This window comes from Sarcophilus harrisii, chromosome 2, assembly GCF_902635505.1.
Source record: "Sarcophilus harrisii chromosome 2, mSarHar1.11, whole genome shotgun sequence".
In the NCBI taxonomy this organism is placed as follows: domain Eukaryota; kingdom Metazoa; phylum Chordata; class Mammalia; order Dasyuromorphia; family Dasyuridae; genus Sarcophilus; species Sarcophilus harrisii.
The window spans coordinates 104,706,637-104,726,313 of record NC_045427.1 but is presented as its reverse complement, the minus strand read 5'-3'; the positions used below and the strand labels follow the sequence as shown (position 1 = coordinate 104,726,313).

Below are 19,677 nucleotides of genomic sequence, written 5' to 3'. Positions count from 1 at the left end.
TATATATTTTAGTCCTCCATTAGGGGACAGGACAGGAAGTCTGGTGAATGATTAAATATTTCACCTGACTAGGTGGGCCTTCTGCAATGAACAGGCCCTCTTCGACAATGCATATACAAGACAGCATCTCACTATTAAATTTACCTTGAAACTGATTATTTTTATCTTTATATGGCCAGTAACTAGCAGAGTGTCCGGAGCATAGCAGGAACTTAAATTGTTTGAACTGAATTGAATTGAGATAGCAATGTCCTATAATTCATAACCATATAATTTTACTGAGAGTATTTGGGAAAGAACAATTTCACTTGGATGTTGAGGTGGGAAGTCTGAATGCTCCAGAGGAGAAAAAAGTGGAAGCATCAACTGTTAATGATCTTCTCAAGATATTTAACTCAGAAGGAGAGGAGAAATATCTGATCATGTCTGGGAAGACATGAGAAAAGCTGGCAGTCTCCATTCATGTCCCTATTCCCAGGTAATTTACAAAAGAGACTTGCATGAGTCTGTCTCTGTGAATTAATTTGCTCCCAACAGGAGTTCTCTTGTCTCTGTGTTATATATATCCTCCTGTGTATACATTCTCTAATATTTTTGTTGCTATGATGTGGGTAAATGGGCTTATTTGCCATTTTGTTTATTGTGGAACTGGTATTAGATGGGAAAGGGGTCACACTATGGATATAAAGCTTGGGATACAAGCTCCCTCCAATAATGATAAAGCAATCATAAGTTAGCCTCAACCTGATCTGATTCCCTATACTAATAATACTAAATAATTCTAATAATACAGATATATTTCTAGTCCCCCTCTTTCAAGGGCAGCAAAGGGACCTGTAGCCCTAACTTCCTGCTTCTCCTTATGGCAGGAATTAAAGTCTCCCTTGAAATGAGGGCAGAAGAAAATGGCAGAGATACTTATTCTGCTTCCCTTCACACCACACAGTCAGTAAAAGGCCTCATTACCCCTGGGATCTCATTAAATTTGGAGCCCTTTCCCTACACAAGCAAAAACAAAATCTGGAATTGGCCATGTAGAAAAAACAAAGCAACACAAATCATCAGCTTCAATCTGCTCTGAGTTCATTATCTATTTTGAAGTAGGTTGTATATTTCCTTATGAGTCCTATAGAAGTGTGGTTTTTCATTGATTAGTCTTTCAAAGTTATTTGTCTTTATAATATTATTGTTATTGTATAAATCGTCATCCTGATTCTACTCACTTCACTTTTCAACAATTTATATAATTTTTCTCAAGTTTCTCTGAAATTGTTCCCTTCATTCATTTTTATAGTATAATAGTGAACTCATTCAGCTATCCCCCAACTTATTGACACTCCCTCAGTTTCCATTTCTTTGCCACCACAAATATAGCTGCTAAAAATATTTTTTATCTACATAGGTTCTTTGCTTCTTTTTTAAAAAAAACTCTCTAAAGTACACATTTAGTATTAATATTACTGGATCAAAAGGAATATGCAATTGTACTGCTCTTTAGCCACATTTCCAAATTGTTTTCCAGAATAACTGGACCAGTTCACAGCATCACCAAATTTTCCCTTTTGGGGTCAATTTTATTAATATGATTATTTAAAGTTCAACCTTAGATTTATTTCAATTTGCATTTCTCTAATTTTAATGATTTTTTCATATTGACATCTTCAATCAGTTCTCTATATAACTTACAAATGGAACCTCCTACAAATGGAGAAACTTGCTTCAAAAATTTTTTTTTGCCTTGAGGATTGAAATCTTCTAATGTTAGTTGCATTGGTTTTGTTTGTTCAAAACTTTTAAATTTTATATAATCAAAACTGCCCATTTTACCTTCTGTGACCACTTCTATCTCTTGTTTAGACATGAACTCTTCTGCATCCATAGATTTGTTTCTCTATTCTATTATGTCTTCACTGTAGGTTTGTCAGGAGTCAGCAAACTATGACCTGTAAGCCAATTTTATCCCATTGCCTGTTTTTGTATGGCTTATAAACTAACAATGGTTTTTACATTGTTTCATGGTTGGAAAAAGTTAAAAGAAAATATAAAAATTATATTAAATTCTAATTTCAGTGTGCATAAATAATTTTTATTGTAACACAGTCACAGTTTTCCATTCAGATATTGTTAACAACTGCTTTCACACTACATCAGAATTGAGTATTTGTAACTCTCATCATTTCTCTCTGCTGCTTGTCATACACCACATTACAATGATACAATTATAACCTGATAGCCTTTTGAGTGCCACATGTATCACCATACTGCAATTTTTAAAAATTAAATCAGGGCATGCCCACATTATAAAAACAAGAAAAGAAGGAAAGAAAAAAAATTTTTTTGTTATGGTTTTTTTTGAGTCCAGGGTTCAGAATGAAATTTTTCAGAATGAGATCTGCCCTCCATCACTATTATCAAACACTGAATGCCTTTGGAAATTAGCTTTTGCTGCAGACTTGATAATGTTTCTTAATTAATTCAAAACAGAATCACAAGGAAAATAACACATGAGAAACTTCTACTGTGATCAAATCAGGTTGATGACAACATTTAAATCATGAGAAATATCAAATAGTATTTTCTGTGCTGACAAAAGTTATCACATGAAGCAAGATTTCCATTTCCATATTAATATTCTGAGGATATGTTTTCCAGGGGCATCTAGGTGTCATAGTGGATAGAACATTATATTTGGGATTAAGAAAGCTCATCTTCATGAGTTCAAATCTGCTCTGAGACACTTATTAGCTATGGGACTTCTGGGCAAGTCACTTACCCCTATTTGCCTCAGTTCCTGTTCTGTAAAATGAGCTGGAGAAAGATAGGGCAAAATACTCTAGTATCTTTGTCCGGAAAATCCCAAGAGGGTTTACAGTGTCAGACTTAATCAAAAGACACCGTAATAGTCAACAACAACATATTTCCTAAGTTTAAACTGGAATTATGGAAGAATTTTTTAGACCTCAATGCAAGTGGAAAAGAAATTTAATTCTTGAAAGGACATATATAAAATCTCATTATAGATCATCATTAACAAATGAACATTTGCCTTTGATTTTTGGTAAGAGAGAATACTAACTTTGAAGCCAAATTAAACAAAATGTTGTCCCTCAAGAAAAAACTTCATTTTTCTCATTGGCAGATCTAAATTACTTATTAAAAATTACTCAATTATGACCATTATATTTTGAATTTCATCAGCAAAAACTTTATAGGAATTTATTTTCCTTTTTATTGTTTAAGGACCTACATTATATTCTCAATTTTGTCTCTTGGTAAACAAAGTCTAAAATATTTACTACTTGGTCCTTTTAAACAAAATGTATGCAGACACCTGCTCTAAATCATATGCCCATTTGGAGTTTATCTTAAAATATGATGTGAGATGTTGCACTATATCTGGTTTCTGCCAGGCAACTTTCCAGTTTTCCCAACAGTTTTTATCAAAATGTGAGTTCTTAGTCCCCCAAACTGAGATTTTTGGATTTATGGAATATCAAGAAACTATGCTTGTGTGTGAATCCCAATTCTAAGAAAATTATAGACCATTCACTAGTCCAGATTGGTGGAGATCCATGTTCCCCAAACCCTAGTAAATCTCCAGACGCAACTGGGAATCATATTCTCATTTAAACATTGATGTTTAGCTCCAGATATGTCTTATCAAGGCAATCCAGGTCCCTGCAGGAAACAGATAAGAGGCCCCCACAATAAGGATTTAGCATGGAATACAGTGTTGACCATAAAACCACAGAAGGGATTTTCCCAGAAATAACTGGGTCCTTCTTTGTCTTCCAATCAATTGTGGCAGGGTGATATATTTTTTTTTTCATCAGTCAATCCTAGGCATTCTTGCTCTATAAAAGAACTATTCTTTGTTCTAGTTAAGCTGTTTCTTCCCTTAAGGAGAGCCTGTTGAGTGAGTAAGCCTCAAATATAATAAATGCCTTTACTTGATTTGGAGAAAATCTGAGCCTGAATTCTTACAGTGATAATACCCATCTTATCCTAACATTTCCACTATTTTGGAGAACAATCACCAGGAAAAAATTGGATGATTCTCTTGGTGAAGGTTGAATGAGTCTCTTTTTGATATTGCTTGTGAAAAGAAAAAGAGAGAGAGAGAGGGGGGGGGGGGAAGGAGGGAGGGAAGGGAGATTTGGTTCCATATGTTCAGAGAAGTCAACCAGCAGTGAGGATTTGCCCTTGTATGCTTGAAGAGAGGCAGAATAGACATCTCTAGTCTCTTTTCATGCCTTTTCCCAAGGAAACCTTCATTCCTGCCAGGAGGAGAAGTAAGAGCCTGGGGCCAGAGGCCACTTTGGTCTCTTCAGAGAGGAAGAGGATATTAGGTTAGAATTATATCTAATTGATCTCTTAAATCTTGTTCTTCTGAGGGATATGATCAAGTTTCATCTAACTTCTGATATTTGAGGGAAAGAGGGATCCCAAATTCTATATTCAAGGCTTGATCTAAAGCAGAACCACAATGAACATAGTAAAGAAAATAGCAAGGCCCATTTATCCAAGTCATAGCATAACAGAAATCAAAAAATCATACATAGGGGAGTATACCAAACAATACAAAGTGAATGCTCTCTCTCATTGGGAGCAAAGGTAAATTAGCTTAACCAAAAGAATTCTAGATCTCATGCAAGGGAAAACTCCCCAAACTCTCTAAAGTATCAATTTAGGAATAGAGATATGATAAGAGATTACCCTCTTATGTCTTCCCATAGTCTTTTCCTTCAGCAATCTAAATTGGGTTGATTCTTCCATATTCTCTCTTGAAACTGAAAGCTGACTCCTTGCTGCTCTCAAAGAAGACTCTCACTGAGAGACTCCCAAATGAGGGACTCCCACTTGAAGTGTTCCCAAAGAGAGGACTGGCTGAGAACTAAAGGTTCATAATGCAGAATAGGTCATTCAACTCCACCAATGAGGGTAATCCATATCAATGGGTTTAGGAACAGAGATTAAACTTGAATGTGCTCCCTTAAAATTAACTTTTTGTCTATTTGATGCTTAATTTAAATAGTATACCGTGACAAACAAAACCAATGCAACCAAGATTAGAAGAGAAGTAAAAAGCTAGGAAACAATTTTTACAGCCAGTGTTTCTAAGAAAGACCTCATTTCTAAAATATAGAGAATCAAGTTAAATTTATAAGAACAGAAATCATTCCCCAATCAATAAATGGTCAAAAGATACGAACAGACAATTTTCAGATGAATTAAAGCCATTTATAGTCATACATATTTGACATATATTGGATTACTTGTCCAGAGGAGATAGTGGTGGGGGGAAAAAAGAGAAAAATTTGGAATACAAAGTTTTGCAAGGGTGAATGTTGAAAATTGTTTGCATATATTTTGAAAATAAAAACTTATTATTTAAAAAAAGAAACAAAAACAAGACCAAGTTGTACATAATGAGATTCCCAGTTTCATTACCAATATTCTGTGAAAATATTCATATTAGTGCTGTGTATCAAGTTCAAAACAGCAAAAACAATTTTTAAAACTTTAAAATAAATTTTAAAATGTATAAACTTTAATAAAAAATAAACAATAAATAAAATATATTTATTATTAATACCAAAAAGAAAATTTCTATATACAAAGAAGTACATAAAAAGACTGCATATAAAATCATAAATTCTTATTCCATACCATTTACTTAAAAAATATGCTTTTTTTGATTTCTGTTATGCTATGACTTGGATAAATGGGCCTTGCTATTTTCTTTACTATGTTCATTGTGGTTCTGCTTTAGATCAAGCCTTGTTTATTAAAAAAAAAAAAAAAATGCTAGGTCTATGTCCCAAAGACATCAAAAAAAGGGAAAAGGACCTATTTGTACAAAAATATTTATAGCAGCTCTTTTTGTTATGGCTAAGAATTGGAAATCAAAGAGATGTCCAGCAATTGGGAAATGATTGAACAAGCTGTGGTATATGATATAATACAATAGTTTTGTGCTATAAGAAATGATAAGCAGGATGATTTCAGAAAAACCTGAAATACTTACATGAACTGATGCACAGTGAAGTGTATAGAACCAGAACATTATACACAGTAACAGCACTATAATATAATGAAAAATTATGAATGACTTAGTGAGTCGGCAATATGTAATCTAAAATAATTCCAAAAGACTAATGATGGAGCATATTATTCATCTCCAGATAAAGAATTGATATTGTTTGGATACAGATTGAAGTATGTTGTTTTCTACTTTCCTTTTTATTCTTTTGAGTTTTCTTGTACAAAATGGATAATATGAAAATGCTTTACATAACTGCACAAGTATAATCTATATCTGATTTCTTACCATGGCAAAAGGGGGTTGGAATAGCGGAAGGACTAAAGTTTTGAACTCAAAATTTCAAATAAAAATGTTAATCCAAGAAGAAAAGAATCAATATGGGTCCTATCCCCTCCCCCCTCAAAGAATAGACTTAATCACATCCATTTCTTTTAAAATTGCCTTTCCTTTCAGTCTCTGCTTCTAAATTTCCTTCTGGACTACTTGAATTTTTTTTTTTAATTTTACTTTATTTTCTATTCAAAATGATTTGCTCCCCCCATTTCTCTATCTCTTGAGAAGACAAGAAAAACAAAACCCATGAAAAAAGAAAGAGAAGAAAAGATACTTCAGCTACACTCTTAGTCTAATAGCTCTGAATCTGGAGATGGATAGCATGATTGGTTTATGATTTGGGCAGTATGTTGACCAAAGTGTTTAAGTTTTTCAAAGTTGATTTCCTTTTTAATATTGTTATTACTGTATAAGTTTTCTCTGCTTTTTTCAGTTGGCATCAGTTCATAAAGTCTTCCCAGTTTTTTGGGGGAAAAATACATAAAACAAAATCATCCTTTCATCATGTCTTGTAGCACACATATATCATAATTTATTTCATTCATATATCCACAATTCGTTTCAGCCATCCTCCAATTAATGGGCTTCCCCACAGTCTCCAATTCTTTGCTAACTTAAAAAAGAGCTAGTATTCATATTTTTTGTGTCCCCTCTTACTTTGACTTAGCAATACCATTATTAGATTTATATCCTAAAGATATAAAAAGGGTAGGCAGAGTTTAAAAGCTTTCTGGGCATAGTTCCAAATTGCCTTTTAAAGTAGTTGAACTAATTCACAGCTTCACCATCTCCTGTGAAGCTCTTTCTAACCACCCAACCCAAACCACCCATCGTGATTTCTCTCTCCCATGTCCCTTATTTTCTGTACCATAATTTGCCACTTTATAGTATCTCCCCAAATAATAATAGCTTATTACATTTATATGGTGAGCATCAGTTTGTAGCACTAGGTTCTCCCCCTTTCTTGAACTCTGGGAAAGATACTCCACCTTTGAGACCTGTTTTGGTCAGTATCCACTCATAAACACAGCCCTTAGATCCCCAAACATGTCCCTTTTACTGGATCTACCAGGAAATATATTATTTCAAAGTGGAAAAAAAAAAGCATAGCAAATTAATGAAAGGAAAACTTTTCCCACATCCACCCAAAAGTATACTTGCCCCCAGATCACCACAATATGTTGGGAGAAGCATCATCTGTGTCAAAGCCATATATGAAAGAGCATGTGAAGTCAGGGAAATTCAGGCTCTTGATCTCTGCAGGCTCATTGATGTCATCTGACTATTCCAGGGATGACCCACAAACTGCAAATTGGATGTACTGGTAGGTTGCTAGTCAGTCATTCCCCTGGTCCTTGGCTCTCTGCTGCCACCTGTTGATCTTCTACCAAATTGTCACTGTTATAAAAGCCCATGATCTGAGAGGGTTCCCAACCTATCAATCCCACTCTGTCTTGCTTTTTAAACACAAAATCCATAGCCAGCTAGAAGATGGGATAAAAATCAGTCCATCTTTTGGAATTTTTTCTGATTTTGTCTGAGGAACTTATCTATAAGTTTATTCCTTTATTTGGTTTAGCGTGAGAAAATTCTTTTCAATTCCTTTGCATTCTGGTGATGCTGGTCGTGGTCCATGAAACTTGTCACCTCAGGAGTTTCACTTAGTAAGAATGAAGGGGCAACGTTGTTGGTCTCCCTCTGGACTTAGAAATCACTTGACTCACAATGGACTTTTTTTTCTCATAACAATTCTGAGAGATGGATATTTCAGGCTTTATTAATCTCACATACAAATGAAGAAATGAAATTCAGGGAGGCATTTGGTTACTAATCGGATGTCAGTGTTAGAAATCAAAACCAGATGTCTTCTGACTATGGAGTACTTTCCACTGAACCACACCATTTCTAACTAAATTACAAATTATTTGAGATCAGAAACCATGTCTTATATTTCTTCTAATTCTAGTGTCCACACATAGTCACCAAGAGTACAAAAACAGTAGACCATAAACATTTATGAAATGATTTACCATTATTTTGCTGATTAATCATAATTTAATGCTTTATAGTCATTAGCACAATGCCCCACACATAGTACAGTCAACAAATGCTTGTTACTGTTACTTTTTTCAATAGTATTTCATTTTTCCGAACACATATAAAGATAGCTTTCAACGTCCATTTTTATAAAACTTTGTGTTCTAAATGTTCCCTCCTTCCCTTACCTCCCTCTTCCCCAAGACAGCAAGCAGTCTGACAAAGGTTAAATATGGGACATATTGTGTAAGAAAGATGCCAAAAGGAAAAAGAAAACACAAGGAAGAAAAAACAAACAAAAAGGTGAACTACTAAGCTTTGATCTACTTTTAGTTCCCATAGTTCTCTCTCTGGATGTGACTAGCATTTTCCATCAGAAGTTTATTGGAATTTCCCTGAATCATCACATTGCTGAGAAGAGACAAGTCCACCAGTTGATCGTCCTATAATCTTGTTGTTGCTATATACAATGTTCTCTTGGTTCTGTTCACTTCATTCAGAAGTGAACAGTTCATGTAGGTCTTTACAGGCTTTTCTGAAATAAGCCTTATAGAACATTTTTTATAGAACAATAATATTCTATTGCTTTCATATGCCATAACTTATTCAGCCATTCCCCAACTGATGGGCAGCCACTCAGTTTCCAGTTCCTTGTCACTACTAAACGGACTACTACAAACATTTTTGCACATGTGGATCCTTTTAACTTTTTTATTCTCTCTTTGGAATATAGATCCAGTAGTGAGACTACTGGATCAAAGGGTATGCACAATTTTATAAGCCTTTGCTCTCCAGAATGGGTGGATCATATCACAACTTTCTTTTGTTACTCTTATTGAAGAAGCAATGATCTCTTCGTCCACAATCCACATACAGATTATCAATTATCTATCATTAAAACCAGTGTCACTATCATCCCCACTAGTGAGGGTAATAGTTCAATAATAAGATTTAAATAATATTAATATTGAAATCTACACAACTTCATAGCTGGCTGAATAATTTTATATAGTTAAATCTTAGAAAAATGTTTTTCTATGCCAGAAAGACCACAGAATTGTGTCTAAAATAATAATACCTATTGATAGTTACATTAAAAGATAACACAACAGTATTATTTAGCATGAGAGTTTCTAAATTAACAAGTTTATTTAGTTATACACTCCTACAATCAAAACATGACAGAATATTAAGGAGAGCAATTTAAATGTAAAAGAAAAATATGGTATATAATGAATAGAGAGCTAGCATCAGAGTCAAGAAGACCTGAGTTCAAATCTATTTTGAAAGTATAGACTGGTTGTACATCACTTGACCTCTTAGTATACAAAGAAACTCTGTAAGATAAGTTTCAGAGCAGGTATACCTGCATTGGGAGATGGAATTTCCTAAGTAGTAGTTCCCTCCAACAATGAATCGCAGGCTTAGGTCTAAAAAAGAAAAAAAATTAGAGTCACATTTTGACCTGGTTTTTTTGTTGAACATTTGAAGAAACAAAGAATATGATTGACATTATTAGTACAGAGGTCTAGCAGAGAAAGGGGTATAAGCATAAATTACACAATAAATTTCTTGAATTCAAATATGATATTTCAAAAACTATATTCAAGCTCTCAGTGTTTCACTTATAGTATTTTACATACAGTCCACCTTTTTTTCTGCCCAAAGATGAAAGAATATCCATTTTTATGAAATGATCCATCCTGGCTTGTGATTCTTCATGCTCACAGTTGTGTTTCCAGCACATGGTTTGATTTCTTCCCTTCTTTTTAGATGTTTTATTTTTTATCTTTATGTTCTCTGGTATAATAATGAGGTTTATCATTGTCTTTCCCAAGATCCACAACAATGACCTCTTGAGAAAATGTCACTCCTTTTATTGGTCTTCTGTTGTTCTCAGCTGAGAAAGAGTTAGAGGAGTTTTCTTTTTCTGACATCTTGGAATTCTTTAAGAGTGTTTGACAGAGAAAAGACAAGACAAAAGACCTGAAATGATACCATATTTTACAAACAAGATAAATTCTAAGTTTGTCTTAAATTTAAATTTTGAAAGTGGCTTATACTGGGAAAGAAGCTGTCAACTATCCTTATATGATAGGTGGTGAAATGAGAAATTATCATAATCCTATTTCATCTATGTCTCCATAGCATCTTCATGTCTATTTGAGAAACAAAATTTCTCAAAGTACCAATATCCTTCTTCCAAGAAACTATATATTATAATAACATGAGAATATTTACCTTGTTTTACATAGTTATTTCACTCTTGTTTTCATAGTTGTTCTCCCTGTTCAACTGTGAGTTCCATAAGGAGTTCACAATTGTCTGTCTTTGTATCCCCAGAACTTAGCAGAATAAGCATTTAAAGAATGTTTATAGACTGAGTGATCCATGAGCCTTCCTGTCCAGATCCAAGGGGAACCAAGAAACATATTATGAATTCTCACAAGGTGTCTAACCTGGCAAGTTAGTAATATTTCTCAAAACATGAATGACAATAAAAAGTAATAACAGCTATCATTTATATAATATGTAAGATTTGCAAAGCACTTTACATATACTGTTTCATTTGATTCCTACAACACTCCTGCAAAACAGATGCTATTATTACTCCTTTCTTACGGATGAGGAAACAGAGGCTCCCATCCCTGGAATGCTTCTCCCTGGCTCTAATATCCTTTTGTAAGAGACTTCCAAGACTACAAAGCTCTAAGATTACATCCAATTTAATCTCTGTATATACATTGCATACTCAGTGTGTATTCACATACACAGGATAAATTAGAAGTAATATTTATAATATATAATAATATTTTATATATGAGCATATATCTCTTCAGAAAATGTCAACCCTTCCTTCTTTTAAAGTTTATCTTGTGGAACTTTTCTGATCTCTCCACCTACTCTACCTACCAACTGCTAGTGCCTCCCCTTCCAAACTACTGTATATTTATTTTCTATATATTCTTCTGTGTACTTCTCCCTCCAGAGAATATAAACTCCTTGAGGGCAAGGTATGCTTCATATTTGTCTTTGTATACCCAGTACGTGGCACATAGTAAGTAGATGTTTAAGAAAAGAATTACCTAAGCAGAAAAGCATATTACCTCTTTCTTAGAAGGTCTGGCATTCCACTTGAGCTTACTGACATTCTTAATCTTGCTTTTTTTCTCCCTGGCTTCTGCATTATCTGGTGGCATAACCAATGCTTCTTCACTGTCTGATCTTTGCATCAGAATGCCAGGTTTCACAAGATTGTTCTCATCTGCACGCTGCAGTATAAAGATGGATCTACAAAACAGGATTTTTAAAAGCAGGAAGGATTTTTAAAAACTCTATCATCTAAAACCCCATTCTAAGAAAAAGTCTTACCTGTCCTCTATGGGAGATAAAGGTCTTTTCATCTGCAACTTTTTATGAGTTAGCTTCATATTCCCTAAACAAGGTGTCTTCCTCTTTTGAGCACTGAGAAAGATATAAAAGGTAGACTGGCATTGATATTTGAGTCTCATAGAAGAATATACAGAAATGAAGAACAATAAATATCCAAAATATTATTTGATCAGTTTCAAAATGTGACTGAAGAGCTAAGCCAAGCTTCTATCATGTATTGGAATCTTAAACTAGTTTATTATTATGGATTGATACCTTTGGTATGATAAGATCACTATTAAAATGAGAAGGAATATGACACACATCAGGAGAGTAATGAGGACACAGATTCCTAGGATTTCAAAGAACATAGATGAATTCTTGACTCAAACGATCACAGATTGTCCAGATTTTTTTTCCCAGCTCAGTTTGAATTTGTTTTTCTTATTCTTTAAATTTTCTAGAAACAGAACAGAAGGGTTGGGCGATTGTTGCTGCTTTTATTAGTTCAGTTCCATAAAGTACATTCTTCCTGGGTAGGTGGAATTTACTCACACTGGCTTACTTCCTCTCCATAAATGTGGTGAGTATAAAATGCCTGGAGGGACCACTAATCTGGAACACTTGTGATCATTCAATTCTCCTCCCCAACCAGGAAAGCAAGCCTCCAAAGCACTTGTTTCATCTCTATGACATCATAGAACTATGGAACCATTGGGCTGGGTCTCAAGAGATGGTCTACACTTGCTAAATATCTTGAGCCTAGGGAAAAATTATGGTTGCCCAACCATTGTTACAACTCTGCATTTTCAGAGCAAAAAAAAAAAAAAATTTTGCCAACATATTGTTTGTATTTCACTTTTATTTGAGATATCAAGATGAATCCGGTTCCCTTTAATAAATGAGATTATGAGCTACTAGTTTGTTAATGCCAGGAGAGAAAAGGCATTTGGCTGAACTGTCCCAATATATAAATGGTGGTACCTCATCACTTTTTCCAGTATATATTGGCTAAAATAATCTTTAAGTCTGCTTTACCATTGCTCTCCCTTGCCTTTTTTCAATAGAATTTGAGTACCATATGATAGAGTTTACTTGAATTTTCCTTCTAGAATCCAGGGATTCACAATTCATATTCTTGTATCTCACTGGGAATGAATGAAATAATTGATCATGCTTTACATTCCACATGCAGACATTTCCCTGTTCGTTAATAGATATACTTTGGAATTACAACTTTTAACTTTTGAGTTGTTCTAAATCATACACTGTTGCACATGCATGCTTTATGACTTTGGGAACTTTCACTTACAAGAGAAAAGTTTTGCCATTTATTTTCCCCATGAAACAAATTTATCTAATTGTTTAGATTGGAGAGTCTGAGTAGCCGGGCAGAACAAGCAAGAACAGCTGAAAAAATACTTTTATGCCATTAAAATTCAACACATATTGAAAAAAACGATTAATAACCAGGCTAACATCATTGAACTCAGTTTTTCTTAATGCTTTCCCTTTCTTTTTTTTTTTTTTTAATCTTTTCTTTGCTTTTTATCCATGGCAACAATGGAGCCAGGATTTCACGAGGGGTAGTGTAGCCAACCAGCCTATCATGGAAGCCTCAGGAAGCCAGGGTGTCTAAACAAGCCCATGGTTAAGAGTTGGAGTTAGATTGCTCTATGGAAACCAACCTAAACTATGAGCCTAATTATTTGTTATGCCAGAGATTGAGGTGCCATGATGAAAGGGAAGAGATTTTACTTCCCACATATTGGGGAAATAAGTTTGCATATTTATTTATTTATTTGCTTTTTTCTGAGGCAATTGAGGTTAAGTGACTTGCCCAGGGTCACACAACCAGGAAGTGTTAAGTGTCTGAGATCAAATTTGAACTCAGGTCCTCCTGACTTCAGGGCTGGTGCTCCATCCACTGCACCACTTAGCTGCCCCAAGTTTGCATATTTATGACTATGCATTTTGAAGTAAATATTTTTGTGTAAAAGCCAGTCTGATATTTGTGGTACGCCCTTACTTTAGCTTGATTGTTGCTCAACAATCTTTTTTTTTGCGCTCTGCTTCAACCTATATTCAGAGGAAAAACCTACTTAAATTGTAGAAACAGGAATTAGGAGGCAATAGTATATAGTATTCTGAGAATATAATATCCCCAGGACTAATATTTTCTAGATTTCATTTTCAGAGAAAGAGGAACAGAGACTTTTGAACAAGATGTGTGTGACCTTGGGGAGAAAGACCTTCATTAGTGCTCAGTTGGCTCATATCTAGAATTAAGGATTTGAATTGGATGGCATAGAGTGTGAACTTGGAGTTAAGAGTTGAAGAAATTTTGACTTCAAATTCTGCTTCAGACAGTTTTTGAATGACTGGAGACAAGCTATCTTTTCCGTGACTCAGTTTTCTTATCTGTAAATGAGAGGGTTGAACTGCTTGGCCTCTAAGTTCTTTTCTAGCTCTAAAAATATGACCTATGATAATTTCTACCTCTGTATTGATGATCTCATGATTCCATGATCAAGAAAATATTCCTTTTTTGGTACTTCTGTGCAATGTAAAGAACCTTCAATTGTTTCATTGAAAATTTGAATGGTGAGGCATCTATATAATTTAAATTGTAAGAACATGGCCAATGAGCCAATCCTTATAAGCATGTTTAGAGTATCTTTGATGCAATTCCTGTATGGAAAAGAATGAACATCCTGCTTCTAGGAGTCGTGAAGACATGTAATGAGAGTGCCTTGGATAAAATTGAAACTTGTACATTTGTTCTGTAATTGGATAATGGTTTTCTGATCTTATGGTAAGAAGAAGCTTCTTTGATTGACTGAGGTTGTGTGATAGGGACTTGTTATACATTAAAAAGGGACTAGCCCTTTGAGAGCCTCAAGCCTTTCTTTTTGGTTGACTTCTTCCTGAATGATAACACTCCAGTGAGAAAGAGAGAATCAGTTGTGGGAAAGAGTAACTGTGGGATCTCCTCATCCAAGTTGTCATGTAACCTATCAGTGTAACCAATCAATAACCAAAATTTGCCATGGTTTGAATTCTTTTGCTTTGGAAGGAGATAATTACAATGCTGTGGGATTTTAAGTCAAGAAGAAATCTGGATCCAAGATACTAGAGTAAAGATAGGAATTCATCTGAACTCTCTAAAATTCTTCTCCAAACAACTTTATAACAATATCTCAAATCAGATTCTGGAGAGGTATAACCCACCAGAGATTGGGATGAAACAATTTTCCAGTCCAAGAAAGGACTTGGAGGTCAAAATGTAAGCTCTGTATCGCTGGAATGGTTGTTGGGCCTGAAGGGTAATGCAGTAGAAGGCCTGCCTGGTGAGCTAGAGGGAGGTATTGAAGACAACTTAATTATGGCAACAGAAGTTTGGGGAGCTCTTGGACCATAGTAAGAGGATCAGACAGATGGTCAGAAGAAAATTAAGTTGTTGGCACTGAGTGCAGAACACCCTTGCCTTGCCTGTACACAATTCCAGGTTGCAGTCCTAGGTGAAGAACAGCACTGATGCTTGTGGCCAGAGGGAAGCAGGGGCCCTGGCCATAGTTCCAGGGCAGAGAAGAATGCCTGTGGTCACCTACAAGGGAGCAAAGGCCCTGGTCTCAGACCTAAGGCAGAAAGAAACCTTAGCATTTGCAGTCAGAGGTTTGTGGGAACCCGAGATACATTTCTGGGACTATAAAGAATGACATCCCTCAAAACCACAGGGAAGCCACTGCCAGGGCAGTGGCCCTAGTTACAATCTCAGGGTGGAGAGGAATGCTTATGGTCACTCAGACCAGAGAATAGGGCAGGAGAACAGTGAGCACCTCTCTTTAGATTACATCATCTTAGAATAACCAAAAACTTACAAAACCTTGAAATTAGTTCTGAGAACTGTAGCCTGAAGAACCTGGGGGACATTGCCCCCTCCACCACAGAGCAGAGCCCAACTTTAACAGAAAGCTAAAAGTCAAGAAATAGGCTGGAAAAAGTGAGCAAAAACAAAAAACAAAACAAAACAAAATGAAGAACTTGACCATAAAAAGTTACTATGGAGAAAGGGGAGATCAAGACACCACCTCTGAAGAACACGATGAAGTCAAAATAGCTATAAACAAACCTCAAAAAGAGATGTGAATTAAACACAATCCCAACAAGAATGCCTGGAAGAGTTCTAAAGGGATTCTAAAAAATAAGAGGGGAACACAGATTGAGGAAAGTGGTGGTCAGAAGCAAAACATTGGTGAGGAGGGAAAGAGGGAAAGAGAAAATTATAAAATAATATTTTATATTATTTATATATTATATAATATATAAAATATATGTTATATACACAATGTATGTTATTTATATATTTAAATATATCATAATATATTTATATATTATATAAAAATATAAGAGCAAAAATATATCTAATTAAAAGAGATAAGAAAGGAAACTACATTTTGCCAAAGGGTACCATAGATAATGAAGTAATAATAATATTAAATATATGCATCAAGTATTATAGCATCCAAGTTCCTAAAGGAGAATAATAGAGAACTGCAAGAAGAAATAGACAGCAAAACTATACTAGTAGAGGATCTCAATCTTGCTCTATCAGAACTAGATAAATAAAACCACAGAATACATAAAAAAGAAATTAAGGAGATAAATGGAATTTTAGAAAAGTTATCTATGATAGACCTTTGAAGACAATTGAATAAAGACAGAAAGGAATATTCTTTTTTTCTCAGTGGTATATGGAACTTACGCAAAAAATGTTTATATTAAGGCCTAAAAACCTTTAAATCAAATGCAGAAAGTCATAAATAGTAAAGGCATCTTTTTCAGATCATGCTGCAATAGAAATTACCTGTAATAAAGGGCCAGGGGAAAAATAGGCCAAATATTAATTGGAAACAAAATAATCTATTCCTAAAGAATGAGTGGGTGAAACAACAAATCATAGACATAATCAATAATTTCATACAAGAGAAAGACAACAATGAGACAACATACCAAAATTTATGGGATGCAGCCAAAGAAGTTCTTATGGAAGTTTTATATCTCTAGATGCTTACTTGTATAAAAGAGAGAAAGAGAAAATAAAATAAGAGAGGTAAAGGACAAATTGGGAAACTCTTTACATAAGAATCAACAACTTGGTAAAAGAGGTACAAAATAAACTGAAGAAAATAAAAAGCAGAATTGACCAAATGGAAGAAAGGTACAAAAATTCACTGAAGAAAAGAATTCCTTAAAAACTAAAGTTGGCTAATTAGAAAAGGGTGCATAACCCATTAGCATTTCTTCATATGATCAGCAAAGCCCCAAAGCAAGAAATAGAAAGAGAAATTTCATTTAAAATAAACAATATAAAAATACTTGGAATTTATCTGCCAAGACAAACCTAGGAACTATATGAACACAATTATAAAACATTTTTCATACAAATAAAGTCATAGTAAACAACTGGAGAAATATTAATTGCTCATCTGTAGATTGAGTCAATATAATAAAATGACAATTTTGCTTAAACTAATTTATTTACTTAATGCCATATCAATCAAACTACCAAAAATTATTTTATAGACTTAGAAAAAAATAACAAAATTCATCTGGAAGGTGAATTAAGAATATCAAGGGAATTAATGAAAAAAAAAAGATACAAAGGAAGGTAGGTGGTCTACCAATATTTCATCTCAAACTATATTATAAAGCAGTAATCATCAAAACTATCTTGTACTGACTAAGAAATAGAGTGGTGGATTAGTGGAATAGATGATGTACACAAGTATAGTAGTCAATGACCATGATAACTTAATGTTTGATAAACCAAAAGACCATAGGCCCTGGAATAAGAACTCACCATTTGACAAAAACTGCTAAGAAAAGCAACAGGACACAAACAAAGTATAGATCAACTGAGATCTCACACTGATAATGTCAAAGATAACACCAAGATAACATCAAAATTGGTGCATGATTTATACATAAAGGTTGTACCACAAGCAAACTGGAAGAACAAGGAATAGTCTGTCTGATCTATGAGGAAAGGAAGAATTCATGAGCACACAAGAAATAGAAAAGTATTACAAAATGTAAAATAGATCATTTAAATTATATTAAAATAAAAAGCATTTGCAAACAAAATTAATACAACCAAGATTAGAAGGAAAACAGAATTCTGGGAAATAATTTTTATAGCAAGTGTCTCTGATAAAGCCTCCTTTCTCAAATATATAGAGAACTGAGTAAATGTTATAATACATGCTATTCTCTAATTGATAAATGGTCAAAGGATATGAACAGACAGTTTTCAGATGAAAAAAATCAAAGCTAGCTATAGACATATGTATATATATATGTAGCTTCATAGGCATATGAAGAAGTGCTCTAAATCCCTTTTGATTAGAGAAATGCAAATTAAAACAACTCTAAGGTGCCACCTTATATCTGATGGGCTAATATTACAAAAAAGGAACATGATAAAGTTTGAAAAGCATGTGGGAAAACTGGGAATGTAATACATTGTTGGATGAATTGTGAACTGATCCAACCATTCTGGAGCACAATTTGAAACTATACCCAAAAGGCAACCAAATTGTGCATACCTTTTGATCCAGCAATTCCACTAATAGGTCTGTATCTCAAAGAGATCCCTAAAAATGGAAAAGGACTTAAATGTGCAAAAATATGTATATGTGTGTATATGTGCATATGTATGTTTATAGATCTCTATCTACATGTAAATATCCATAATTAGCTATAGCCTTCATTTGAGTGGAGGAGAGGGGAACAAAGTAAAAAGTACACATCAGAGAATAAAAGAAAACCTATAAGGAAGCAAAAAAAAAAAAAAAAAAGCTGGATAACTTTGAAAATAATGTATAATATTTATTATATAAGTTTCCTTTAAATGGAAAGTTATTGTTTTATAATGAATCCTCTTGTGTTCTGCTGTATACATAGCAATTTTTTTCATTTCTCATTTTGAATTGTAGTTTGAAATGAATAAATAAATAAATTTATACATACAATAAAAGAATTTTTTGACTATCCAAAAGCCATGACCAAAATAAGAACTTCAATGTCATGTTTCAAGAAATTATCAACAAATATATCAACAAATTACTATAAATAGCAATTATTTGCTATCCTGGAACCAGAAGATAAAATATAAATTGAAAGAATCTACTATTCACCTCCTGAAAGAAATCCCCAAATACCAGGAATATTATATTCAAATTCTGGAGCTCTAAGATCAAGGAAAAAATATTGCAAGCAGCCAGAAAAATACAACAATTTAAATATCATGGAATAGCCAAGATAACATAAGGTCTACTAGCTTCTACATTAAAGGATAAGAGGGCTTGGAACATGATATTCTGGAAGGTCAAAAAGATAGGATTACAATCAATAATCACTTATTATATTGCAATATTGAGGATGAATTTTGGGGAGGAAATGGATATTTAATGACAAAGAGTACTTTCAAGCATTCCTGATGAAAAGACCAGAGCTGAATGGAAAATTTTACTTTCAAACATGTTTCAAGAGAAGCAAAAAAAAAAAAAGGTAAACATGAAAGAGAAATCATAAGGGTTCAATAAAATAAAACTATTTACACTCCTATTGGAAAGACGATATTTGTAACTCCTAAGAACTTTATTACTATTAGTGCAATTAGAAGGGGTATACATAGCCAGAGGAAATAGACATGAGGTGAATATGATGGAATAATATTTTTTAAAAAATAGGGGGTGAGAAAGATGAATTTGCTGAAAGAAAGGGGGAGTAGAAGAATGAGACAATACTATCTCACATAAAAGAGGCACAAAAGGGAACTTTTATAGTGGAAGCAAAGATGGGAGGATGGCAATCAGTTCTTGAAC

The 19,677-nt window shown here is 33.9% G+C and overlaps 1 protein-coding gene across 3 annotated transcripts; it reads right to left on the bottom strand.

The window, feature by feature from the left end:
• Positions 1-9,984: 9,984 nt before the first annotated feature.
• On the bottom strand, positions 9,985-12,429 carry C2H2orf74 (chromosome 2 C2orf74 homolog). 3 transcript variants are annotated; one of them, XM_031950525.1, is made up of 5 exons: positions 12,344-12,429; positions 12,065-12,248; positions 11,789-11,881; positions 11,524-11,707; positions 9,985-10,362 (listed from the first exon to the last, which is right to left on the bottom strand). In XM_031950525.1, exons 2-5 carry the CDS (start codon positions 12,157-12,159, stop codon positions 10,195-10,197), a joined length of 540 nt encoding a protein of 179 aa, XP_031806385.1. In that variant the 5' UTR covers positions 12,160-12,248; positions 12,344-12,429; the 3' UTR covers positions 9,985-10,194. The 3 variants fall into 3 exon arrangements, with proteins under 3 accessions (XP_031806385.1, XP_031806386.1, XP_031806384.1); XM_031950526.1 differs by having other exon boundaries at positions 12,065-12,140; positions 12,344-12,426; XM_031950524.1 differs by having other exon boundaries at positions 12,065-12,427.
• Between the last annotated feature and the right edge of the window lie 7,248 nt (positions 12,430-19,677).

Excerpts from the sequence above, each read along its gene's own strand:
- C2H2orf74 (XM_031950525.1), bottom strand. The coding sequence starts at position 12,159 with ATGTTCTTTGAAATCCTAGGAATCTGTGTCCTCATTACTCTCCTGATG. Across the intron at positions 11,708-11,788 it reads TTATCTCCCATAGAGGACAG|ATCCATCTTTATACTGCAGC; the intron begins GTAAGACTTTTT and ends CCTGTTTTGTAG. Across the intron at positions 10,363-11,523 it reads CCAGACCTTCTAAGAAAGAG|AATTCCAAGATGTCAGAAAA; the intron begins GTAATATGCTTT and ends ACACTCTTAAAG.